The sequence below is a fragment of the Bipolaris oryzae genome (assembly GCF_000523455.1).
Source record: "Bipolaris oryzae ATCC 44560 unplaced genomic scaffold scaffold_6, whole genome shotgun sequence".
NCBI classification, from domain to species: Eukaryota; Fungi; Ascomycota; class Dothideomycetes; order Pleosporales; family Pleosporaceae; genus Bipolaris; species Bipolaris oryzae.
Window position 1 is genome coordinate 205,914 of NW_006911282.1, and position 25,540 is coordinate 231,453.

Below are 25,540 nucleotides of genomic sequence, written 5' to 3' on the forward strand. Positions count from 1 at the left end.
GTGGGTACTATTTTAGCTATGTTTTTGGGTGGTTTTGCACTGCCGGGAGGGCCATCATTTTCCGGCTTTACCGGTTGCATAAGAGATCCCCATACAAGCGTCCCCCACGTCCAATGCATATCGTGACTCCTCACACCTCAATTCCAATATGATAGGCTCCGTTGTACGAAGCTCGAGATACGCTTTTCAGAAGGTGTCGCCAATCCGGAGGCTCAGCTGGACAAGGTCAAGTCATGTCAGACGGCTTGCGACTGCAGCTGCAAGCAGAGATGGGTCTGATCTTCCGCTAGCTGGCATCAAGATACTGGACATGACAAGAGTCCTTGCTGGTGTAAGTTTTTTTTAGCTCTGAGTGTGTTGGGATTACTCTGAAACCTCTAGCCGTACTGTACACAAATTTTGGGAGATCTTGGGTATGACATGGACTACCCTGTATGGACCAACGAACGCAGTTGGCAGCACAGATGAATTGAAATTGACTGTAACCTAGAGCCGACGTTATCAAGATTGAACATCCTACCAGAGGAGGTACGTCGTAATTTGACCACACGCATTAAGTAGACATTGACCGCGACGAAAAAGATGATACACGTGCATGGGGACCACCCTACGCCAAGTATACCGACGAACAAGAGGGACCAGGCGAAAGTGCATACTACCTAGGGGTAAGGCTGCTTATTGTCTTTACCTACTTGAGACTAAACATGGACAGGCCAATCGAAACAAACGATCCATAGGACTGTCGTTTCAGCATCCTGCTGGCGTGGGCATCCTCCATCGCCTTGTCAAAGAATGTGATGTGCTCGTTGAGAACTATCTTCCGGGATCCCTCGCAAAATATGCCATGGATTACGATACCGTTTCAAAGATCAACCCGGATATAATTTACGCCAGTATCACGGGTTATGGTCAGACTGGGCCGTACAGGAACAGAGCTGGGTATGATGTTATGGTAGAAGCGTACGTCAAACAGCTGTCTGTCAGTGTCGGAGCGCAAGCTAACATGAGCTCAGAGAAATGGGCCTCATGCACATAACCGGAACTCGCGACGGCCCGCCCGTAAAGGTAGGCGTTGCAGTAACCGACTTGACAACCGGCCTCTACACGTCCAACTCTATCATCGCGGCTCTTTTCCGACGGTTCAGAAGCCCTGGATCCGGTGGGCAGCACATTGACGTCGCTCTTTCAGACTGTCAAGTGGCCACCCTGGCCAACATTGCTAGCTCTTGTCTGATCAGTGGTCAGCGCGATTCTGGTCGCTGGGGGACCTCGCACCCGTCGATTGTGCCCTACAAGGCTTTCAAGACAGCCGATGGGGACATTCTGCTTGGCGGAGGCAATGACAAGCTGTATGGGATAATGTGCAATAAGCTGGGTAAACCTGAGTGGATTACGGACGAGAAGTTTAAGACCAATGCATTAAGAGTGCAGCATAGAGATGAGCTGGAGGAGTTGATCGAGGCGGAAACGCGCAAGAAAAGCACTCAGGAGCTGCTAGATGTCTTTGAGGGAAGCGGAATGCGTAAGTGGTTCGGGGTATATGTTTCAAGCAACCATTGGACTGACTTGTATAGCCTATGCCGCCATCAACGATGTTCAAGATACGCTGAATCACGAGCACGGTATGTTTTGCATTGGCACCACAATGTTTTCGTACTGTTGAATACTAACAAAACCAAGTGCTTGCGCGTAACATGGTCAAAGAGATCAAGCACCCAGCATGCGGGCCAATCAAGCTGGTAAACACGCCGGTGAAATGGTCGCAGTCTACGCCAGGAATCCGACTGCCACCACCGTTGCTGGGCCAGCATACTGATGAGATTCTGAGTGATACGCTAGGAATGAGTAAAGAGGATGTGGAGGCCTTACGGAGCGAGGGTGTTGTTGCGTAGTTGCCAGGTCGATATCGTCGGAAGCATGCCACCCGCGTAAATCAGGCTTCGAGTCCGAGGCGCAAATTACTATACAAAGGTACATGGCATGGTTGTATGTCTGGAACGGGTCTAGAACGTGCCGTGCAAGATGCTAGTGCAAGGAACATCGATGCGCCATGACGCGATGCCGGGAAACCACCTATGTTGCCGGGGCAATCGCGGCCGGGGCTTGTTTACCGGCACACGCGAGCATGGCTGGGTCCATATGAGTGGTACACCATTGTTAACTAACTTTGGGCCTGCATCCTGTGCAAGAGACTCTCACGTACACATACGTACATCCCATCACCATGGATGCCCCGACGCGCCCCTCTAGTTCGCTCTTCAATGTCTTTTTGCGCCTACGCCCCTCCAACGCTACAAATGCCCGCTTCCTCACCGTTGAGGAAAGCGACCAAGGTCACCCCACGCATATCACGATACAGCCGCCTACAAACACAAACGACAAGCGCAAGCGAGCCGTGGAGCGTTTTGCCTTCACACAAGTTTTTGAGGAGGATGCGCAGCAAATGCATTTGTTCAAGGGCACGGGCATCGTCCAGATGATCGAGGGCGTAATGGGCGCACCAGGCCACCATGGACGAGATGGACTATTTGCAACGCTAGGCTGCAGTGGCTCCGGGAAGGTGTGTTGCGCCATATGTGACATTGGGTTTTCTGGTATTAACACACGGACAGAGCCATACAATTCTTGGAACCAAAACCCAGCGTGGTTTGGTTCAGATGACGCTCGATACTGTCTATCAGGCCTGTGACGGGCAACTTGTACAGTCTTTTTATGGAGCCCCGGCCTTCTCTTCACTGGCGGCAGCCGATGTCTCAGATTCTCAGATGTATACCGCAACCGCATACTTGGATACAGTATATGGAGACAACCAATCTGAACGATTTCCTTCAAGAGCACAAACTCCCATGCAGGTAAGTTGGTTCCTCCAGACACTAGACGTCTGTAGACAAGAGCTTACTAGGAAAATAGGACTGTAGTATATTCTCCACGGGTAGCAACTGGAAATCAAATAAGATCCCGCGGCCATCGTTGCTGCCTCAGACCCCTTCTGTTGACGATATTCACCTTCCCGAAGACCCGACCGTAGAATACGCAATCATCATGTCCATGTATGAAGTATACAACGACCGTATCTTTGACCTTTTGAGTGGCAGCGCCTCAAAAAATAAGAACCACAGTATGAAGCGTAGGGCACTGCTCTTCAAGAATACTGAGCAGAGCCCGGATCGCAAAGTCGTTGCTGGCCTTACCAAGATTATTTGTGGCAGCTATGAGGAAGCCATGATGATTCTTGAGACTGGTCTCATGGAGCGCAAGGTCACTGGCACTGGAAGCAACGCCGTGAGCTCGCGTAGCCACGGCTTCTTCAACATTGAGATCAAGAAGCGAAACGCTGAAAACAAAGGCCCTTGGTCTAGCAGCAATCTCACCATTGTTGACTTGGCAGGATCAGAGCGTGCTCGGAATGCTAAGACCGCAGGTGAAACGCTTGCTGAGGCCGGTAAGATCAACGAGTCTCTTATGTATCTTGGCCAGTGCATGCAGATGCAGTCGGACAATGCCGGTGGCTCAAAGGTATGCTCAACATCATTCCCCTGGAAAAAAAATGTATACTAATCAGTCAACAGAACATTGTTCCGTTCCGTCAGTGCAAGCTTACTGAACTTCTCTTCTCAAATTCGTATCCTTCATCCTCCCGAACAGCACAACAACATCGGTCACCCCAAAAGTCCATCATGGTCGTCACAGCAGACCCGAAGAGTGACTACAACGCGACATCCCAAATCCTCCGCTACTCCGCCCTTGCACGAGAAGTAACTGTGCCGCGAATCCCATCCACAACAGAGACGATTCTCGCAAGTTTACCACAAAAGCGCCCTGGCACATCATCTTCTGCGCGCACAGCGTCGTCCGGTCGGGCCTCACCCGCTGCAATTATGGAGGAGCTCGAACATGCCAATGCCGAAGTTGCTCGCCTGACTGCCGAACTGGAAGTCTTTGCCCTCCGCTTGTCTGAAGAGACTGCTCGACGTAAAGCCGCTGAATCATCATGGGCCGCAGCAGAAGATCACTTAGTGGACTTTGAACAAGAAATTCGCGATGAATGCTACCACGAAATGGAAGCAGCAGTCGACCAAGAACGCCGCAGATGGCAAACCGCGCTAGAAAACGAACAAGACAACCAACAAGCCCACATGGACTCAAAAATCGACGTAGTAATCCGCGCAACAAAGGCTTCTATGAAGCAAGACATTAAAGTATACGAAGACCCGGATCCGGAGCTGCGAGATCGCGTCGAGGAATTAGAACGAGAAAACGAAATGCTACGAGCCAAACTCGAAGCGAATGAACGCGAAACGCAGCAACGGTCGGCGAGCCCCATCAAGAGGATGAGGGTACTCAAAGCGAAAAAGTGGGCGGATCCGAGCGCTTATGCCATGGATGATGAATGAAAGGCACGACGACCTGTGTTAACGCGCTATGTTACGATATTTGTTGTTGCTGTTGTTCCTTTTTTGCATGGAAATGGCGTTCCATTAAAACCCCCCTTTTTTTCTCTTCGTTGAAGTAACCATGGCAATGGTTTTTATTTGGGTCTGGATTTGGGTTTGGGTTTGGGCTATCCACGGTTGTAATAAGGGGGGAAGTCCGTCTTTTTTCTTTTTTTTCTTGCTGTTTATTTTTTCACCTATCTTCTCGAGATACCACACTTTACGTCTTTTAATTCTTTGTTTTGTTTTCGATTTTTCAGTAATGGAATTTATACATTTCTGTTTTGGATGCATGACTTGAGTATCTGTATTGATGATGATGGTAATACAACAATGTGCTTGGCTCGGGTTTTGGGCAAAGACTCTCTCGTCTTTGTCACCTATTGTTTTGCTTTCTTGTTTTCACATGAGGACCATGGTCACATCCACACCTCTTCTTGGTCAATCGCTCCTTGGGAGAGTTTCACCGTACAAGATACTCCTCAGAAGTATCCTAGACCACCTTCTGTCCTTCGCCTAGACCATCTAGCGTACCGTCCGCGCCCATGCCCGTGCCATCACCTTTCCACCCATGACTGAAAACTTCAAAGTTGTCGTCAACAAGCCAATTCAGGTCTTCGCTCTCAGGACGCAACGTCCGCGCAAGTCCGTTGCCGGCTTTGGGGTAGTGCGCAGGCGGATCTGTATCGTAGCCATCGTCTTCGTCGTACTGGTTGCCGGCTAGATCAATCGTCGTACGGGGGTGACTGTTATCGCCCAGGATTTGGGCTTCTGTCGATCCCAATTCCGACTGTGGATGTGACGAGAACTGGGGTGTAGCACCATTTGCAGGTGATGCTGTTGAGGGCTGTTGGAGGGTTGGCGGAGGAGGCTGTTGCTGATTCTGTTGTACTTGTTCCTGCTGTTGCTGCGGCTCTTGCGGTTGCGGTTTGGTATTTGATGTGTCGGATATAAGAGTCCGAACGTTTGGAGGGAAGACGGGGAGCTCCGGATGCCGGATCGTGGCTGTTAGGAGGAGGCCGACTAGTTGATGTTGCGGGAGTGTGGAAAAATATGCACGTTTCTGCTCAAGTCAGCATACAAAGGTATCCCAAACGCACGTGGCTATTAGAAGAGTGGCATACCTGATCAACTGACAGGTCCTCGGCAGCAACCAGATCGTGTGCACCCTCGACCGCAGTCTGCTTTGCTCGCGTACATGGAGTACATAGAAACTCCTTCTCTAGCACAGTGACGACCTCGTTATCGATAGGCGGATCGTGACAGTATTGGTGATAGGCAGTACTACAGGCATCACAGAATACTATCCGGTTGTTCGACGGGTCGGTTTCTCGGTGGCACGTCTTGCACTTGGCAGCGAGGAGCGTCTTGGTTGACTTTCTCCGCTTTACACCCTGAGCTGGCTCTGGAATGACTGGGACGAATGCGACAGGCTTGTTGACACTACGGCCAGACTTTGTCCTCGTGGGAAGTGGTGTGTACGAATCCGAGACGTCCGAGTCGCCGTCGTCGTCGTTCTACGTGCCGTTAGTCTTCAGTCTTCCCGCCTGTTGGGTAAACTGACATGGCTTTCCTCGTCGCTGTCTGAGCGCTTTCGCTTGCCTCCTCTTCCACCCCGCCCGCCGCGCCCCCGTCCACGCCCTCTGCCAGATGCGCGGCCAGAGGACGTGGGCGCAGGCGATGCGCCGACTTCGGTCTTGAGGTTGCTCGGCGTGCTCACTCTGCCTCCTCTTCCTCTACGTCCAGTGGTTACGGCAGGCGGGGGTGTCGGCAGCTTGTCGCTCGTGACATAACTCTGGAGGATTTCTGCCCGCTTGGCCTCAAATGCAGCACTGCCGGCGGCATGACCACTCTTTCCCTGGAGCCTCTCAAGAATCGCAGCCGTCGAGGCCGAGTATTGTGGGAAACTTGGGCCGCTAGTTGTGCCAGCGGTTGCGCCTGGTGGGGAGGAAGCCATTTGGGACGAGCATGCTGGGGGCATGGCCATGGGTGTTGTCGATTGCGGCGTGACAGCCGACGTACTGGTTGCGCCGTCGCCACCAGCATTGTCGGCAACACTTTGGTCAGTTGGGCCGTTTGGCGGGTTCATCTTGGCCTGCAAAGCCCCGCGACTGGTAACATGTGACTCTGGATGCCGTAATTGCGCACGTTGGCCGAGTAGAGAGCAATGCTGGGACTCGACAGTGAATTATAGCGATGCCGCGGCTACGGCCCGAGCTCTTGGAGCTAGTACGAAGTAGCGAATCAGAAGTAGTATTGCATCACCCCCGTCCTTCCTTTTTCTATATATACTTGTCCCAAATTAAAGTTGACATATCAACGCAAACGCCGCTAAATAGAAGATCTGTGTATATACTTGCACAAAATTCGCAGATAACAAGAGGTAACACCAAGAAGCAGGCGAGCAACGCCTCCACCCAAAACGCTAAATCTAAACATGTCCATACCATTCCATCCACTCTTTGACTGATCCATCATGTACTCAGAACAAGTCTTAACGATGGGTGCGTTCTTGTTCCGACATCGCAGTCCCAGTCTCCAGCGTATTCATGTCGGCGTGCTTCTTTTTTCCAAAGGTACTCCCAAGGGGAGGGAAGCACAATCCAGGATGGAACACCGTCTGTGCCAGCACTGTGATCGCAATCATCACACCCTCCAAGATGATGAACTCCAGCTCCTCCTGCATGAGTTCGCCGCCCCAACCGCCTAGGAGCTCGGGAATACGATACACGCATCGGACTAAGATGGTAACATAGGCGACTATGACAGCACCGCAGAATAACTTGAAGCGTCGATTCTCCCAGAGTGCGAGGGCAGATGGGGAGAGGCGATCGCGACGGCGATAGGTACGGATGCTGTATTCGAGGACGAGAAGACCGAAGAGGGCGAGCGCTCGTTGTGTGTCAGTGTTGCTTTAGCATGGAAGAACAGAGAGTAGCTCACCAACAACCTGCCAGATGATACCGGCAATCATAATGTTCGTTCCGATGTCCAAAATGTCATCTCCATCTTCTGCGGTCGCCGCAAGAGCACCGCCGGCACTTTGAAGGACCAGTGATAGAAGGTCGGCTGCGATGAAGATGTAGGTGTACCAACTTGGCCTCAGCCTTGACCATTCCTGACCGAATTGAATGACAACGTGCTTGAGCGTCAGGTAAATGCCTGCTGCTAGGAATGCTGGTGCGAAGATGACTATATTGTACGTTGTCAGCTTGTGTTGTGTGCCACTACAAAGCCAACCACTTACGCAACACAATCTGGATATTGAATCCAACATCATTCCAGGGGTTGTCGTGAAGAAGTATTCTTCCAATGTATCCAATGCACTCTGCAAGACAACCGCAGCCCAGAGCAATCATGTACGTCCATGTCTTATACCGGATACCAAAGTATAGTTGGAGGATAAGTGCGAGGCCGAAGTAGGCAGCGAAGAAGGCGTTGGCCCCGAGGTTCGGATAGTAGCCGTAGATTGTGTTTTCGACTTCGCAGCCAATGGGTCCTACTTCAGTGCATCCTTCAGGGGGAACATCCGCACGATAGACGAGTGTGTTCATGGTGACGGAACGAAGAGCGAAAGGGTATCAAAAACAAGGAAGAAACAACAAAGGGACTAAAGGTAATAAGAGAGATCAAGAATAAGCTACTAAGCTCAAACCTTTAAGTTGTAGTGTAACTGTCTGATCTCATCTCGGAATCCGAGCGAAACCCTCATGCTATATGTATCACTTTCCCAACCCGCACCGCCCAAGTCATTGATCTCTGTGGCTTACTCCGCCTTCAACGACCACGTACTCATGCACAAGCAGCCAGCGCTCCTTGCGCCGGGTCCTCCTCATAGCCCTCTCGCCTATGTAACCGTCGAAGGAACCGTAAGCTAAGACGAGCCCCATCGCAACGCTTACCACAACAGGCACATGGCAGTAAATAAAAGCCACAGAGGACCGTTACCCTTGCGATAAGCCTCAGCTCGTACGTCAAGAGATGATTGGTCGCATTGGTCCCCGCCTGAGGTTAGACTCGCAGGCGTTGCGTGTACTCGCGTAAATTTGTACTCGGGTCTACCAAAAAGTGGATTTAGGTAGTTTATGCTCATCAGCTCTGGAAAAAAAAATACCAAAGGACTTAGTCTCACCCCTAAAAATGGCGAATCAGAAGATAGATACTCATGCATATATACACATGTTTCACAATTCGATACAGCCACAGTGCCAAAAAAGTCACTTTCCGACTCGCTGTGTTAGTACTAATCCACCCTCATGCCAAAACCCGTACGTAACCAACAGAAACCTCAAATTAAAGAAAACCCACATCTCAGCTTTCATCTGATCCCTCACCGGAACCAAACAACACTCACCCACCTCTCCCTTCCACCAGCGCAAACATCTCCCAATTCAGAAGCAGAGGTAGAGGTAGAAGAGAACCGGAGATACAGCAACGTCCAATTCCCCCCCCCCCCTCTCCAAAGAAAAAGAGGAAACGAATGCGCAAAGCCAAAAAAAAAGCGACCCCAACCCTCCATTCACCAACGAAACCTTACTCGCATACTTAATATCAACCTGTTACTTAAGTATCCTAGGCAGCAAAGCAAACCAAAGCGCATCACTATTACTACTACAACTACAAAGCGAGTCAAGCGACTTCGCACACCTCCCCCCCTCCAACGAACGCAGGAAAGAAAGAAAGAAAAGAGAGAAGAAGAAAAAGGAAAACAATGCGCAAGGCGTAAGCTTACTATACGTCTTTCAACCCAACCGTTTTTTTGGCCCTGGTTTCTGGGGGCTGAGTTGAAGTGCCAAGAAAGGGTGGCTTGTTTGGCCTGGCGCTGGTGGGTAGGTGAAGGGGGGTAGGGGGGGCCAGAGTACAGGGCCAAGACTTTTTCTTTGGTGGGTTTGTTGGCTGACAAGGCATCAGCATAATTGCTCAGCTATTTTTTTGTTTGTTTCCGAGTCAGGCGGCAAAGCGTTGGCGAGGCGAGGCGAGGGGAGGCCTTAAAATCACGTTGTGGGTTTATTGGTTGTCGGAATAATCTGCTTCTTGGTCCTTCTTCTCCGGTGTTTTGAATGGATAAAAGAGGCGGGAGATTAGAGTAGTAGGGGATAAAGGATGCAAAATCGAGATGGTGATATCATTATTTGTATTGCATTTTCTGCAAGCTAATGCTTATTTACAAGCAGTGTGTTTCCTTTGGGGAAACGTCTATCTATGCCACACATTGTAGGCATTGGCATTGATCAGCGCCATGCCTTCCTTCCTGAACGTGTCGGGCTCGGCGAAGCTCGAGACGTTTGCGTCAAAGACGTAGTCCAAGGGGCTGGCGTTGTCATACACAGGCCACTCAGCCTCGGTGCCGTTCCTTTCGAATGAGTCCCTCCACGCGTTGGGGTCGAGGTCGTGGACGAAGCTGATCCAGTTGCTGTTCATGAAGCGGGCTAGTTCTCGGTAAGGCTCAGTCTTATTCTCAAATGGTGGCGTCTAGCGTGGTCAGTTTTGAGGACTTAATAGTTAGAGATCACATGGGTACTTACAGCAGCAGGCTTGTAGCCGACACCGTCGAGATTGAGAAATACAAAGGATACTTCCTGGAAATGCGGTACACCAACCGGCGCGGGGATACCGGCAGGAATGGCGTTGAAGCGGTACGAGTATGCCGGGATGTCTGCTGCGGCCCAAACCTCGCAAGTCCTACGACGGTTTGCAACGAATGCCTGGTCGCCAAAGTAGGATGCGGAGCGGCGGAACTGTGCCCCAAATGGTGGACCTGGCCTAGTATTTCCCAGGCTTTGAATCACATTAACTGAAAGATCGTCGGGATAGGCAATGAGAAGCTCCTCGGTCAGGTTGGCGGGTACACCGGTAGCCCTGATGAAAGTGCGCAGATCCTCGGTACTGTTTACAGGGAAAGGACTGAAGGAAGCGCCCTCATCAGAAGTGGTTCCAATGATGATGGGAACATGTACGAATTCACCAGCATCGAGTTGGAGAGAAGTAGGCTTCTGAATGAGGTCGTAGTCCAAGGAAGGCCTAAAGTCTGTGACGTTGAGGATTGGGCTTGATATGTTGATGGCTGCGTTGAGTTGCTCGGTAGGCAGACGGCGCAGACACTCGAGCGGACTGGTAGCATTGTTGCAATTCGTACGGCGGGTGAGTTCATTGTACTTGGCTGCCGAGCTCACAACTGGGTCCAGAAGACTTCCATAGTTGATAGGGCTACCGCTCTGCATGATGGCAGCACGGAAGAGATGATCATCGCGTCCGCCGTATGCGACCAAGTGGATACCGACAGACGCACCTCCTGCGCTCTCTCCATAGATGGTGACTTGTTCAGGATCACCTACCGGTTGTCAGCTCGCCAGTCTGTGTTCAGAGATGCCATATTTTAACATACCTCCAAACGCCTCGATATTCTCCTGAACCCAGTGCAGAGCCAGGCGCTGGTCGCGGAGACCAAGGTTGAGATGACCGGTATCCGCAACCTCTTTGCTGCCACTCAGGAAACCCCATGGGCCGAGACGGTAGTTGATAGAAACGCCAATAATAGGCTTGCCAATATTTACCGAGTTCTGTACCGTGAAGGAGAGGTTGTAGCGCTGGTCAACACCGCCTCCTTGGTAGAACCCACCGCCGTGGATCCAGAATGCTACAGGGAGTTTGTCTTCCTCAGTGTATCCTGCCGGGCGAATGATGTTGATGTAAAGACAATCTTCCGAGACCTAGAGTAGTAAAAGGTTAGTGCAATCCGGCGCTACGGTCCGCAAACAGTATTTGCATACCTGGTAGTTCCACTGATCAGAGCCATAGCCATAGCACTGTAACCCCGGTTAGCTAAGATAATATGCGTCGGAAGAAGGAACATACTTCTGGGGAATACTCGGTAGCTGGCTTGGCCTCTTCCCAGGTGGTGTTTAAACCAACTGGGTTCCTGAAGCGCAAGTCTCCAACAGGTGGCTGCGCATAAGGGACGCCCAGGAAGAAGTCCTGGTCATACTCGGCAGAGTACCTTCCAACGTATGAGCCATTCTTGGTCTGGGCAGTCGGTGCGACACTGGAAGCCCCGAGGCCGACGAACAGCGCGGTGGCGAGGGCAGCGTTGCGCAACATGATTGGCAGTTGGTTTGCTGAGTGAAAGAAAGAGCAAGCGGATAGCTGAGGCTCGCCATGCTTTATACCGCGAGGCTTAAGCCTGTCCGAGAGGCATCTCGCGTCGAAGACATGTCCCGCGGACTATGGCTTGCGACTAAACATCTGCCGCTCCGTTCTTGAATCCGGGGTACAACGGTTGTTACACCGTTTGCGCACAAGTGCGAGACGCGGCCACATTCTGCGGGGAACATGACATCGTGGTGTTTGTAGAGACCATTCGGAAGGTGGAGGGGTATGCATATAGTCCGAGGCTGCCATTGGGCCCGGAGCATCTGGTACCGATGTTTACCCATGAATTGGGAGTACTGTCGTTTAGCGTGGCAAAATACGGGGTTGTGGGGTATGGGGCATTACAAGCTTTTTCAATCATGAGACCGACGTGTCTGGATGTGAATGTTTGTCATTTGGTACTTTGCAGTCAGAGCACAAAAGGCACCAAGTCAGTGAATTGATCGTAGGCTACACAGTTGACGTGCAGTACGGCTTACCGGCACAAGGGGCCCTCAACCTTATTTGAACAGGGCTGCTTACCTCATGCTTGCGACCATGTAGTAGACTACTACAAGCACATCGCAGAAGCATCCGGGAATCGATTGAGAGCTCCGCTGCCATGTTTGGTGGTTCGGCCGAAAATTGCGCAGTTAACTGCCGGTACATGAATGAATAGGGTTGGTCTCGTCACTTGCATTCAGCGACTCAGCGTCCTTCTCTGCTGCCAAGACGCTTGCTCAGGAACCTGGCTCTTCCAACCTTTTCGGCCGTACACGCTCCAACCATCGCGCCTTGTTTTGATTAATGGTAAGGCTAACGGCGATGGATGCTACCTGGCAGATGCACGTTAGATCTCGACACTTTACTAGTGCAAAATCACGGACATCCTCGGTAGACATGCAAGTTGAAGGCATCATGGATAGATTAACAACACCAGCCCAATGGAGCACCAACATGCAAGCATACTCCTTTCTTTGTCCCTCAGCATGGCCAGACGCAATACAAGCGGATATAGGTTATAGTGGCACGCCCAAGTACCTTAACAAAAGCGACCGGCCCCACATTACCCATCACATCGTGGCCAAGTCCACCGAGCGAGGTGGGTACTTCGGTAATCGTCTTCCCGACTCATGCTCTCTGCAGATGAATAGAAAATAGAGACATCCCGGCGGCTTCTCAACACAAAGGAAAGATGCACCATCTATTCCGCTAGTCGTCAAGAGAGAATTCCATGCCGAAGACGTCGTTGTTCCAGACACATGCCGAGCGCTGAGGAGAAGCGGGAAGAGCCAGCCCAATATTCCTCCTTCTCAGCAGGTCGACGGACATGCAGTGCATGCTTTGAATTCTGACATTGAGGATTCACATGCATTTACAATCACATGCCGGTTGTTAGGAGTTGCATCTAGGTGTGTGTAAGTATACACAGCTGCGGACATCTACCGGTCGGCAACTGCACCTCTCGAGTCGGCACTTGCCCAATACGCAGAACTCCGACTCCTCGTCCGGAGCAGCCACCCGCACACCTGGTACGGACATTGATAACGTGGCATGGTATACATACGCGATGGATTCTATAGAGCCAATAATGACGGTAAATTGAGATTGCGGTGTTCATGAGCGCGGCCGATGCTCTGACGTCATGACTGTGTCCAAATCATGGCCATTCACTGCCAAGCCTTTTAGGACGTGAAGAAAGAAAACGTAAAATTGAGCAGTACTATATGTCGTGGCGACTAAAATATGCTGTTGTCCGAGCATGTAAACGGTCCGCTCAGGTTACTGTTGGGATCGTTGTAGATCTCGATAAGAGCCTTGAGAGAGGTGTATAAGCCACCAATCATGAGGAAAACCGTCATGAGCATGATGGCGTAGTTTACAATGGCCAAGAACTTCTTCCATGGGGTACTCCATTGTACCTTCCAGTTCATGTGTAACCAGAAAATGCTAGTGAGACCAAAGGTGAACCATGACACAAAAATGGCCGACGAAATGTTGAGGATGGATGAGAAGATTGGCACCGCGTTGGAAATGACAAAGGACACAGCCCAGAAAATCGTACCAATGCCGATCCAGAGGGTCCATGTGAAGGTGTTGTGTACGTTGACCTGTTCGGGCTTTGCGATGCGCATAATGGTGATATACTGCGCACGTATTAGCTTCGTGATTCATCCGGGAAAAGGGGGGTCAATCGTACCATGTATTTGATGGCCGTAATTCCAATGACAAGACCTGTACCCAGAACTGAGGGAATCAGAATGCCATAGGCGATCTTAGCTGTAAGCCTAGGTGCAGAGCCAAGAGCAGGTGATGTAGTAGCATCGCCAGCCAAGCCGTAGATGACACATGCAACCACTATGTAGATGACCACTTCGAATCCCTTTTGCATGTAAAGCGCCGGGGGAAAGTCCCTGGAAGCATCTCTCATCTCAGCCATGACGCTGATGAAGCTCTGGTTTCCCGCAAATGCAAATGCAATGTTCAAGAGTGCGTTGACTGTCTGAACAAAAGTAGGCTTTCCGACCAGAATTATCGAGACTTTGAAGTCAGGGGGAGCTTGTGGTCCGGAGACACCCAGGGCGATCATGACAATCATGACCGCAGCTACAATGGAGATTGTGCATACCCAGCTGGCGGCAGCGGCAAATGTGAGCTTCCTTGGGATGCAGAGAAGCCAACAAAGAATATGCGGGAAAGCCATGAAAGCCACAGTGCAGAGGGCGTGGTTGGAGAGAGTATTGAGAGCGACCGATAGAGTGATGTTGGCCGAGGCGCAAATGAGTACCAGGTTGAAGATGAAGGCAACACCGAGAAAGTACTCAAACGGTTTCCCGCCGACATAGAGAGCGCAGTCGACGAGATTGGTGGTCATGGGAAACATCCTGTGGAACTGAAGCAGAATGTAGCCGCAATAGGTTGTGAGACCGCCAAATCCCAAGATGGCGATGATGCCGGGTATGAGTCCGAGCGTTTGAAGGGCTTGCGGGAGACTTAGAATGCCAATTCCGACTTCAATGGTGATGAGGATGACGCATGCTCGCCATCGACCCAGAGTGCGATAGTTTTCGCCAGAAGCATTGGGGTATTCGGCTGCGCCTGCATGGCCGTCACCTGTCCAGCCTGTTGTGATGTCGGTGTTGTGTCCATATGCCTCCATGTCCTTGTCCGAAGGGGGGTAGTCGGAGGCGACATCGCCGTTGGAAGACGTCTTTTGTTCTTTCTTGAGGAAGGCTTTCAGACCCATGGTTGGGATGAGTCACAGCAAAGTGGTATGGAGTATCGAGAGTCAATGGTAGGAAAACATTTCGGTACCGAGGGCCGGCGAAGTGTGGTCTTTTGAATCAAAGCACCTCCTGTATCGGCCATGTCGAACCTGATCCTAGGACGTAATGTCTGCTAGTGGCCGAACAGACCCTTGAACGATCGTCTCCCGGTAAGCACCGCTTTTCTAAGTTTGCCCTGTGGCCACTTCAACGGACCCTAGGCCGATATGCTATCATGCTTAACAAAGCGGAGTGCAGTTTGTGGGGGAGATGGCACGATAGGGCTGCAAGCGGACTAGATGAATGCGAACATGATCCTTGGGTGGTGCGAGACGCGAGGGATCTCGAGGTTGTATGGGCTCAGTGGGGCGTGGTGAGTAATAGCTTGACGTTGAGATGTGACCGTGTTGGCTTCAGATCCACATTATCACGTAAAATTCTTCGAGAAATTTGCCGGACCCGTCTTTGCCACTTGGCAGGGTGATGAAGGCATCCGCAGTTCGGACGTCAGAGCTGAGGCGAATAACTGGGGCGATTCGGCTGGCTGCATGGCTGAGTTTTTGGCGATATGTGCTGCAGAAGACATGTTGTGATGAGTTGATGGGCGTGAGGCTCAAGAAGGGATCATGTGGTGGGGTGGGGCGGGACGGGATCTAACGCAATGGTGCTAGGCGGTTTGCGGCACAACATTCAGCACGCAAACGGGAGCACGCGACAAGGGCCGACTGCAAAATAAATACTGCCGTTGGAGAGGGCGCAGGACGGACTTGGATGCATGCACATGCAGCACAGTGCGTGGGTGGTGGTCCTGTGCTGCACAGAGGGTGTACGGTTTGTAGTATGAGTCTAGTCTGGCCCATCGGTTGGATGCGCTGGCCAATGATGGATCAAGGTGAGCAGATTCTATGCTCGCAAATGCAATGAGCGTCTCGGTCAGCGAGGATAGTGCCGCCTATCTACTGTAGAGTGCAGACGAGGACATGGGAATCCAGCCGAGTGCATTGCGTTGTTGCGCATTTACAGAAATATAAAGGTACAGGGCGCGTGTGATTGGCCGGGTAGGGGGCGGCATGCAGGGCAACGGCGAGCGAGACCAGCCAGACCTTTCTAGTGTGCTGCCGTGTTATCATGCGCACACATCAAGTGATGGCGGTGAGCCGTTGAGGCGCGTGCGATGCCAGTGCCATGACACACAAGCCGAAGCTGAGCGCATTTGCATTGTTTGTTGGGAACACCCACCAAACTGTGTAGGAGAGAAAAGCAAAACAGAGGCGGTTATGACGCCGTTCCCAGTTGATGTCACAGCGACGCAGAGGCTCTTCCAAACTTGTCACCCTAGTAGCCCGTTCCGGCGCCGCTAGCGCCCCAAGGTGGGGTCTACGAGGGATGGGAGCAAGGTTCCCCGACGCCGCCATACCCAAGTGGCATGGCCGTTGCTATCTCAATCCATTGCCAGCCGTGGTTCTTGCGCAAAAGCACTGCAAGCCTTCTGTCAAGCCGCAGGTCTTGGGCAAGTAGAGCCGGGCTAGCCATTGCAGCGCTGCGAGTAGAGCCAAGTGGAAGTCCCGCCAGATAGTGTCGGAGGTTATCTGCCGATCCTATCCGTTTTTTAGTGGCTGCCCAGCACAACCACCACCCAGAACTTTCCTCACACCACCGTCCTTCTCTCCAAACTCGTCGTCTTTTACACCGCCCTCGCCTCTTATCTCCTCCCCATACCCCTCCCATTCTTGTTTCTTTTTTTTGATTGCGTTCTCATACAGGCCAAGCGCAGAAAAGCCTATACTTACCCAGCACCCCACACGCCACCCCGAGCCACAGCAAGACTGCTGCGTGTTGGCAAAGCCGTAAGATTCATACCAGGTTGCAGAATGCCATTTCTCACAAAGAACCGAAGAAACAGCCTCCAGAATGCCGCCCCCAACGACGACGATTTTCCCGCCGCCCAACTTGGCCTTCTAGGTAAGCATTCCCCCCCCTCCCCTGAACTGCTTCTCACCATTTGCACCCCACGTGCCCGCCTATACTGACATGGCTACACAGCCCTCGTTCGGGTCGCCGAGCCAATTGCCCTCACCTCGATCCTTCCATATGCCTGGAAGCTTGTCTCCAACTTTCATGTTGGCACAGAAACAAATGCTCCCTTCTTTGCCGGCCTGCTCATCTCCGCCTTTTCGCTTGCCGAGGCCTGCAGCGGCATGTACTGGGGCGGCGTATCCGACCGTATAGGTCGGAAACCCGTCGTCATACTTGGATGCATAGGCACCATGTCGTCTCTGCTCCTTGTTGGCTTAGCCCCAAACTTTTGGGTTGCACTCGCCGGTAGAATCATCGGCGGTGCGCTCAACGGCAACATTGGCGTCATTCAGACCATGGTCGGAGAGCTGGTCAAGAGACCTGAGCATGAGCGTAAGTACTGCCGTTTCTGTATTGCAGAGAAGCTAGATATTGACTGGTTAATAGCCAAAGCTTACGCCGTCATGCCGTTTGTATGGAGCATTGGCACCATTATAGGCCGTAAGTTGAATATGCTTACCTGGTTTTGAATCCCCCAATTGCTGACACGTATAGCTTCGATTGGTGGCTACTTTTCTGAGCCTGCGACCAACTTTCCCTCGGTCTTCAGCCCCACGGGTCTGTTTGCCAAATTTCCCTACCTATTGCCAAACATCATGTGCGCCTCCCTGCTCTTGCTTTCTATCATCATGGCATATTTCTTGCTAGATGAGACGCACCCAGACAAGCAGCCACATGGATTCTTTGAACAGTACGATGCAACTGTTGCAGAGACCCCACTTCTGCCCGCTCAAGGTGCAACCGCTGATTCTGCGGCAAACCTGACTGCGGATTCATATGGAACATTCAACTCGGTCGAAGTCGAACGCGACGAGGTTTGGCGCGTGCGGTCCAACGGAGACTGGGTCGAATCGCCTGCGAGTGAGAAAGTCTTTACACGGCCGGTGATTATGTTTGTCATAGCACTGGGAATTTTCACGTACCACTCGGTAAGCACAGAGGACTACTGTGGCATATAGATTAACGCTAACCGCTTTACAGATGACATACGACCACTTGCTGCCCATCTTTCTTCAGGACAAGCGCGCCAAGGACGATATGAATGCATTGGACTTTGCTTCATCCGCACTGGGTGGTGGCCTTGGCATCCCGATTCAAAAGGTTGGAATCATTCTTTCTTTGAATGGCATAATCCAGCTTGTGATCCAGGCCCTCGTTTTCCCAGTGCTGGCCGATTGCTTTGGTGTGTGGAGGCTATTGCTCATTGTCACATTGGCGCACCCCATTGCGTACTTTATCGTGCCCTTCTTGCAGCTTCTGCCTGAGCACTTGCTTTACCCCGGTATATTTGCTTGCCTCACGGTGCGAAATCTGACATCGATTCTGGCGTTCCCACTGCTGCTCATTATGATCAAGGAAGCTACCCCTGACAAATCCCATCTCGGAAAGATTAACGGACTGGCTGCTTCGACGGGTGCTGCCTGTCGCACGGTGGCTAGCCCCATCGCTGGTCTACTTTATGGTCTATCAATTGAGCTGCGATTCACCCCGTTGGCCTGGTGGGGCTCTGCTCTGGTTGCTATTTGTGGAGCGCTCCAAGTGCCTTTCCTGAACCGCGCAGCCCACGAATGCCACGCTCAAGTGCGAACCGCAGCCAGATGCTGCCTTGTCAAGGAGCGCCGACGAAGCGAAGTCGTACGCATTGTGGTGGAAGATGAACAACCATAAGAGCAAGGGTCTATTGCGCACTATGTACATATTGACGAAATTTCAGGACAAAACCTTTTTTTCCTTCTTTTTGAGCTTCTTTTTCCTTTTCATCGCTAAGCTCTGCGAACAATGATGCAATTCGGCAGCGTTCAGCAAAAGACGCAACTAGAATGATGAGTGCTGATATTCAACGTGGATGGGTTGGCGTTTTGTATACCTAAGGATATAGACATGGTCGTGGTTTGTAGATAGTTGTACTGTCCTATAGCATTAATAGCAACACGGCATGTTTACTCCTGGATGAGTTGCTGATGAGGTGTTTTTCCCCCAATGGGTTGTTGATCGGCCATGGAGGGTAGGTTCATGCACAACCCTACGGTGAACACTGCATCCGTAGCCGGCTTGGTCTTGAAACGTTAGGGTCATTAGGTAAACACCGAGTGGCCTCAGGAAGGGTGGCAAGCAAGTTTCCCCACTATGACATAAGATATGCCTTGGGCCGTCGTTTCTCGTGACGAGCAAGAGATGGATGAGCAGTCTGGGGGGGCTGACACGGCGACTGCCATGCATTGTGTATGGTAGACCCTTGCGGGGGTAGCCGCGACATTGAACACAATGCCGTGTGTCGAGGTGTAGGAGGACAGCAAGGCGAGGAGACGGATCCTTGCATTCGTATGCAACAGGGCCAGGGCAAGAGCAAACATGCCGACGCCATTTTTGGAAGACATGTGTCTGTGTCTGTGTCTGTGTCTGTGGAGAGGGCCGCCGTCAGTGTTGATCGCAGCCGGGCGTCCCTGAACGATGTGCCGTCTGGCCCGATGGGTGGTCATGGTGGTGGCGCACACGGACGAGCGGGCGCGACCGGCTTGACAAGTTTGACTTTGCCATTGTGGCCCTCTTTGCAACCCCATTGCATCGAGTTTCCTCATCCTTGACGCCCCTTGTAATCTTGGACCCCCCAAGCTCTCGAGACGCACAGCGCCGAGAGACGCAGAGCCTGCGTCAGGCAAAGCTTGTTGTTACCGGCCCTCGTTGGTCGCTGCATGGGCGCGATGGGTGAAGGCCATGAAACACGCTTGCACGCCTGCTTTTGGGCGACAGCGCTTCACCTCCAACCAATCCGTCCCCATAGATCGGCGCAAGATACTCGAATAGGCAATCAAGGTTATGCAGCGTCCAGTATTCGGAAACCAGTGTGGACATGGGCAGATGCAAGGAACGGGAGACTGTCATGGTAAGCTGACGGGCGGCTTCTGTCACTGGCAGAAGCAGAAATAGAACACGACCATGAGACCGCCTCTTTCCAGGCCTTGCACCCGCCTACAACACGACGTCGTTGTCGATTACCGCTGAGGACAAAAAGTAACAGTGTTGTGGCGTTGATCAGCCCATGGATAGCAGGCGACAGACGGCGAGCCAAGAAAAAGCCAGCCGCCCGGGGTCTAATTGAGCGCGTAGTGGATGGTTCGCTGGCTGCTTGCTCACACAACCTGCATGGTAGACTATTTAGAGGAAACTATCTAGGGCGTTTCAGAATCAACCCATGCCAGGGCTGAAGCAGTGCGGCCTGGATCCCACCGCCACTCCCAGGCCGCCTGGTAACCGACGGCTGTAGAGCCATGTGGGCCTGCAGAGCGCGCGACAAGCCGATTAGGAGGCTGAGCATTCGAGGCCCCATGCTAAACGATTGTCGACCAATACATTGACAATGTTTCAAGCTTGCTTGTTTCGTCCCTGTGCTGGGTGGGAAGAATATATTTTACATGTTCATGCCGCTTTTTACACCACCACCACCCCCCCCCATCAGCTTCGTCTTTTTAATCACAGCACTGCTGTTACATTCGCTTTTCCCCAGGTGGAATACACTGCCCTCTTTAGGCTACATTCTCTTTTCTACCAGACCATCATTCGTTTCGGTCTCTTGGAACTTTTACCTTACCATTGACACTCTTTACGTCTTGCCTTGATATCTACATTGTTTGTAGACTACACGACTACGTATTACTACTATTATTCTCTATCCCACATTTCACAATGAAGACTGCCTACGCTCTTCTGGTCACTGGGCTGGCCTCTCAACAGGTCGCTGCCACTTGGAACTTCTTCGACAACTATGGCACACCCAACTACAGCAACAACCAATGTAGCGAGAAGCAACAGGGTGGCTTTGACTGGTCTGACCTCAAAGACGGTGACTCGGTCGGTAACTACGGAGACTTTGACTTTTCTGGAGGCTGGAAGTGCGCCAACTCTTTTGGCAAGCTTGACTCGTTGACCAAGAGGACGTTTGGCAACAAGTGCATCAAGAACAAGGTCGGCAAGAAGCAGCCTGCTTCATTCGGCTGCAACAAGCGTGGTTTCTCCATTAGCCACATGGACATTTCTTCTGAATTCGATGCTGAACTCGAGCTCCACTACACCATGCAGGACGGATCTATTTGCAAGCAGCGCGGCAGCTGCTCAGCTGGTGGATCCACCCTTAAGAACACCCAGTGCGGTGGTGCCAAATCCGTCGACATCTACCTTGGTTCTCACCATAAGGGCAACCAGGACTCGTGCGAGATTGGCTTCCACAACATTGGCTTTGACTGCAGCCCTGAGACTCCCTACACTACACCCACCCCACCTGAGGTTCCTGCTACCACCAGTCCAGCCGAGTATCCCACTCCTCCTGCCGAGGAAACTCCCACCCCAGTCCCCAGCACTACTCCTGCCAATGAGTGTGAACAGTACGGTGGTGAGGGATGCGGTACTACATCGGTTCAGCGGCCCACTGGTGGAAAGGGCACTCCCACTCCTTCAGTCCCAGCTGAGACTCCTGAGGCTTCCACCTCACCCAGCGAGGCTCCCACTCCCTCTGCTGACTGCGGACAATACGGTGGTGAGGGATGCGACACCCCCACCGAGACTCCTACTCCTGAAGTTCCCACCTCGGAAACTCTTGTAGAGACTCCCACTGAGACCCCTGTAGAGACTCCCTCAGAGACTCCCTCAGAGACTCCCGTAGAGACTCCTACCCCAGATGTTCCCACTTCCAAGGTTCCTGCTTCTTCGCCTGCTCCTTACACCAACACCTCTGCGCCTGCATACACTCCTCCCACTGAGGTACCTTCTTCGGTTGTTGAGAGCACCACTGCTACTCCACCGGTCGAGAGCTCTGCCACTCCTGAATGCGGTTACGGCCAGTCTTGCGAAGAGTCATCTGCTATCGTCACTTCTGCCGTCCCTAGCAGCACTGCCACCCCTCTCCCTGCCACCAGCTCTGAGGCTCCCAAGCCATCAAGCCCCAGCTACCCACCTGTGGACATTACCGACTCAGTCCCCAAGTGCATGAACTCGTGGCTGCAAATTTCTGCTCCTGGTTGCAAGGACAACACCGACGCCAAGTGCTACTGTGTCAAGCCCGAGTTTACCAAGAACGTCATCGACTGTCTTACTGCTCGCTGCGGAAGCGACGACGATACCCGCAAAGCTCTTCAGTACTTCATTGGTATCTGCGCTGAGCACATCCCCCAGAACCCCAGCATTGTCGGTGACTGCCCTTCGTACATTCCCTTGAACCCTAGCCCATCTCCTCCTGCTGTTCCCACTGGTGGCGCCTCCGCTCCCGTCCCTGGCAGCTCTGTTCCTGCTGCCGCTGAGAGCAGCTCCGTCGCTGTTCCTCCTACTGGTGGAGAGGGTACTCCCGTTCCTTCAGCCCCCGCACAGTACCCTGTTCCTTCAGCCCCTGCCGAAGTCCCCGCTCCTTCAGCTCCTGCAGAGTATCCCGCTCCTTCAGTCCCCGCTGGAACTCCTGCCCTCACTCCCATTGCCAGCACCGTTCCCCCTGCTGAGCAAACTCCTTGCACCACCATCACCTACGGCACAACCACCCTCACTGTGCCCCAGGTCCACTTCACCACCGAGCCCAGCACCCCTGGCGCACCTCCCAAGCAGCCTGTCGCTCTCGTCCCTGGCACTGCACCCCCACAGACTCCCGCTACTACCACTCCTGCGGGCGGCGTTGTCCCTGCTCCTTACCCCACTGCCACTACCCTGGGAACTGCCACTGTTCCTATTGCCTCTGGCACTGGCGGCGTCCGTCCCTCAGCGCCCGCTGAGTTCACTGGTGCTGCATCGCCGTTCAGCGTGGTACCCCACAGCGCGCTTTTTGGTGCGCTCCTCGCCTTTTTCGCTTTGTAAAAACAAAGCCAATTTTGTAATGTGTGGTTGGTTGTTTTCACAACCCCAAAACCTTTCTCTTATGTATAGTTGGCTTTTCATGTGGAATATATATCATGGCCAGGGATGACACATGGGTCGGATGCTGGGGGCTATTTTTGTAATACTAGGGCGTTCTTTGGAGGGAACCGGATACCAGAAGAAATATGAATATTCTATGAACATATCACTGTGTCTTGTTTTGTGAATGTTTGTGCTTGATATTATGTTGTTATTCTTGTGCTTTGTTTGCTGGCTTGGCCTGACATTAAATTTGAGGGGGTCGCTGTAAAATGGAAATGATTGTCCAAGCCACTCATTCTCTTTTTCAAAAAGCATGTCTTAGTCTCCTAGCTTTCATACAAACTCATTCCTATGAATTTGGCGCTTCTTCTACTAATCGCATAGCCGGCAAGCCCGCTGCTATCATCGAGGTGAAGTATGAACGCGTAATAGTTGTACGGATCACAGCGCGAAGCACGCCTTCCGCTCAACTTTAGTGGGCATGCCGAGGTATCGCATCGCAGTATGAACATTCTACTACGTAGATCGTTTGTGCATCCTGGTAAGGTATATAAATCTTCGGTCGCTCCGATGTGCTGGTAGACATGTTGTACAAAGTAAGAAGGAGAGTGGTTTCAGTAGGACTTGCAAGGCTGTCTAGAAATTATTCTACATGGAAAGACGTCTTCAGCAAGCTAGCATGATCTGGTTATTCACATGGCACATCTCCTTGGCAATGACCCTGCAGATTGCCATGTTGGAGCGGGTACATATGCGGGGAGTTCGCATGTGAAATGATTCATTATCATGGGTGGACTGCATGAACCGAGGTCCATCGTGCTTGTGCCGTGTCAAGGCAAGCCCTATGGGCCTCAGGTTGCTAGCCTCCCCCAGACCCCAGATTGCGCCGACGACAACAACAAAGCGTCTCCCCCTCCCTCACGTCATGATCACGTCTCACACCTCACCAGACGCCCAGCATGTCGTCGTCGTCGGCTAGCGCTTCGCAGCCCTCTCCACCGGGCAAGCCACAGCCCATCGACCCCATCCTGCGTAATGCGCTGCGATACACCATCTCGGCAAAGGAGTATCAGTTGCTGCACCAGTACCTCCTTTCACGTGCCCCAGTTGTGAAGAAACGCAGCATTACCCCCAAGCGATACGATGCCATTGTCAAAGGTCCGGACGATTATAATGTTGCTGCCTTTCGCGCCGCGTTGCGCCTGGGCTTGGTGACCTTGACTGGGCTCAAGGCGTGGGAGGTGATTAAGGCGAGGTTCTTGTCGCGAAGAACTGTCCAGAGGTATGACCAGTCCGTTTTGCTCAGTGCAAAGAACAGATGGTGGAAAGATATTTATACTGACATGTTAGCAGGAACCAACCCCGTGTACCCATCTGGAAATCACCCAATGTCCGTCTTAGCAGCTCTCTCGCTCTGATACTCCTCTTCCATCGCCTCCTACGACGCGTCTTTTTGCGCATCCGCGAGAGTCTTCTCAGCAATGAAGCGCGCTCTTTTCGGCGGCGGAACCCGCGCATATCTCGCACATTAACGTCCACACTCGCACCAGCCATCGGATCCAGTCTGGCAGGTTTCTTCCTCGCCGTGTACCCTGGAGACCAACTACGCATCACCATGGCGATCTACGTCATGACACGAGCGCTGGAATTTGGCTACAACTACCTTGAAGAGCTGGGTTACATGAAGAACAGACCGAGCTGGTTCGGCTCATGGATGCTCATGCCCGTAGCATGCGGCCAACTCCTCCACGCATTCGTTTTCGACCGCGACTGCTTCCCCTCTGGCTTCGGCGACCACATTCTCCGAAACTCTCCCGAGTACATCCAAGAGCGACCTGCAGACTACCCAAAGTCTGCACCATGGCCAGGTACCTTCGACATCGTCGATAACCTAGCCGAAATCTCGCGCCAGCGCTGGCCACCCTTCATCTCGCCCATTCTCTTCCCAGACACCGAAACCCTCCCCAAACGACTAGGCTCCATCTCCCCAATCACCTCGTCCGCACACCCCGCCATCAAATCCCTCTCCTGCGCCCTCCTCCACCCACAAGACCCTTCCTGTCTCCGCACCTACATCCAATACTGGATCCAAGCTTTCCCGAAAATCGCCCGTCTCTTCACCATCTTCTTCGCCACGCTCAGCATCCGCAAATACAAGGCCTTTTTATCCTCGCCACTCGCCTCACTAAACACCCTCGCCAAATCCATCCTCCGCATGTCCATCTTCCTCTCCGGCGCAATAGGAACGAGTTGGGGCTCCATCTGTCTCTTTACAAACTTCTTGCCTCGCTCTTTCCTTGCGACTCAGCGATGGTTCCTCAGCGGTGTGCTGGGCGGTATGTGGGGATTCCTTGGGCGAAGGAATGGCAGAACAAATTTCCTATACACGGCGCGTATGTCGTTGGATTCGCTGTGGAAAGTGGGTGTTAAGCATGGATGGTGGACTGGTGTGAAGAATGGCGATGTGCTACTTTTTGTAGCCAGCTTGGCGCTGGTGAATACGCTGTATGAGGTTTCGCCTCGCTCTGTTAATAGTGGGGTTGCGAGGAAGGGGTTGGGTGTTTTGAGGGGGGAGGGCTGGGTGGATAGGGCCTTGGTTGGTGGTAGAGATGACAAGGGGAAAGAGAGTGAGGAGTAATGAAATGTCTAGTATTCCTCATCTTTTTGTTTCTTCTTCTTCACCTTGATTTCTATACCTCTTTGTATTCAACCTTCTATCATGACGATAACGAAGAATGGGTGTAATTCTAGTACTCTCTCTCT

At 52.2% G+C, this 25,540-nt stretch overlaps 9 protein-coding genes across 9 annotated transcripts; 4 read left to right on the forward strand and 5 right to left on the reverse strand.

Annotated features, from left to right (window-relative positions):
* Positions 1-148: 148 nt before the first annotated feature.
* COCMIDRAFT_82162 (uncharacterized protein) lies at positions 149-4,394 on the forward strand (the record flags this gene model as incomplete). The annotated part of the gene is made up of 12 exons (XM_007685020.1): positions 149-331; positions 382-413; positions 491-528; positions 583-665; positions 713-960; positions 1,014-1,522; positions 1,575-1,622; positions 1,681-1,891; positions 2,251-2,560; positions 2,613-2,852; positions 2,911-3,516; positions 3,570-4,394. The coding sequence occupies 12 exons, from the start codon at positions 149-151 to the stop codon at positions 4,392-4,394; spliced, it is 3,333 nt and encodes a 1,110-aa protein (XP_007683210.1).
* A 532-nt stretch (positions 4,395-4,926) lies between these two features.
* On the reverse strand, positions 4,927-6,522 carry COCMIDRAFT_82296 (uncharacterized protein; the record flags this gene model as incomplete). Its single annotated transcript, XM_007685021.1, has 3 exons — positions 4,927-5,499; positions 5,558-5,950; positions 5,998-6,522. 3 exons carry the CDS (start codon positions 6,520-6,522, stop codon positions 4,927-4,929), a joined length of 1,491 nt encoding a protein of 496 aa, XP_007683211.1.
* Positions 6,523-6,927: 405 nt separating this feature from the next.
* Positions 6,928-7,987, reverse strand: COCMIDRAFT_82224 (uncharacterized protein; the record flags this gene model as incomplete). The annotated part of the gene is made up of 3 exons (XM_007685022.1): positions 6,928-7,325; positions 7,377-7,625; positions 7,681-7,987. The coding sequence occupies 3 exons, from the start codon at positions 7,985-7,987 to the stop codon at positions 6,928-6,930; spliced, it is 954 nt and encodes a 317-aa protein (XP_007683212.1).
* A 1,642-nt stretch (positions 7,988-9,629) lies between these two features.
* Positions 9,630-11,531, reverse strand: COCMIDRAFT_82351 (uncharacterized protein; the record flags this gene model as incomplete). Its single annotated transcript, XM_007685023.1, has 5 exons — positions 9,630-9,905; positions 9,959-10,764; positions 10,819-11,143; positions 11,204-11,239; positions 11,289-11,531. 5 exons carry the CDS (start codon positions 11,529-11,531, stop codon positions 9,630-9,632), a joined length of 1,686 nt encoding a protein of 561 aa, XP_007683213.1.
* Positions 11,532-13,300: 1,769 nt separating this feature from the next.
* On the reverse strand, positions 13,301-14,808 carry COCMIDRAFT_82415 (uncharacterized protein; the record flags this gene model as incomplete). Its single annotated transcript, XM_007685024.1, has 2 exons — positions 13,301-13,708; positions 13,762-14,808. 2 exons carry the CDS (start codon positions 14,806-14,808, stop codon positions 13,301-13,303), a joined length of 1,455 nt encoding a protein of 484 aa, XP_007683214.1.
* A 446-nt stretch (positions 14,809-15,254) lies between these two features.
* On the reverse strand, positions 15,255-15,413 carry COCMIDRAFT_82320 (uncharacterized protein; the record flags this gene model as incomplete). Its single annotated transcript, XM_007685025.1, has 1 exon — positions 15,255-15,413. The coding sequence occupies one exon, from the start codon at positions 15,411-15,413 to the stop codon at positions 15,255-15,257; it is 159 nt and encodes a 52-aa protein (XP_007683215.1).
* Positions 15,414-16,698: 1,285 nt separating this feature from the next.
* COCMIDRAFT_82468 (uncharacterized protein) lies at positions 16,699-18,571 on the forward strand (the record flags this gene model as incomplete). The annotated part of the gene is made up of 5 exons (XM_007685026.1): positions 16,699-16,789; positions 16,871-17,236; positions 17,291-17,344; positions 17,399-17,832; positions 17,885-18,571. The coding sequence occupies 5 exons, from the start codon at positions 16,699-16,701 to the stop codon at positions 18,569-18,571; spliced, it is 1,632 nt and encodes a 543-aa protein (XP_007683216.1).
* A 2,016-nt stretch (positions 18,572-20,587) lies between these two features.
* On the forward strand, positions 20,588-22,735 carry COCMIDRAFT_82214 (uncharacterized protein; the record flags this gene model as incomplete). The annotated part of the gene is made up of 3 exons (XM_007685027.1): positions 20,588-21,431; positions 21,576-22,267; positions 22,316-22,735. 3 exons carry the CDS (start codon positions 20,588-20,590, stop codon positions 22,733-22,735), a joined length of 1,956 nt encoding a protein of 651 aa, XP_007683217.1.
* A 1,001-nt stretch (positions 22,736-23,736) lies between these two features.
* Positions 23,737-25,415, forward strand: COCMIDRAFT_32421 (uncharacterized protein; the record flags this gene model as incomplete). The annotated part of the gene is made up of 2 exons (XM_007684980.1): positions 23,737-24,059; positions 24,131-25,415. The coding sequence occupies 2 exons, from the start codon at positions 23,737-23,739 to the stop codon at positions 25,413-25,415; spliced, it is 1,608 nt and encodes a 535-aa protein (XP_007683170.1).
* Positions 25,416-25,540: the final 125 nt, after the last annotated feature.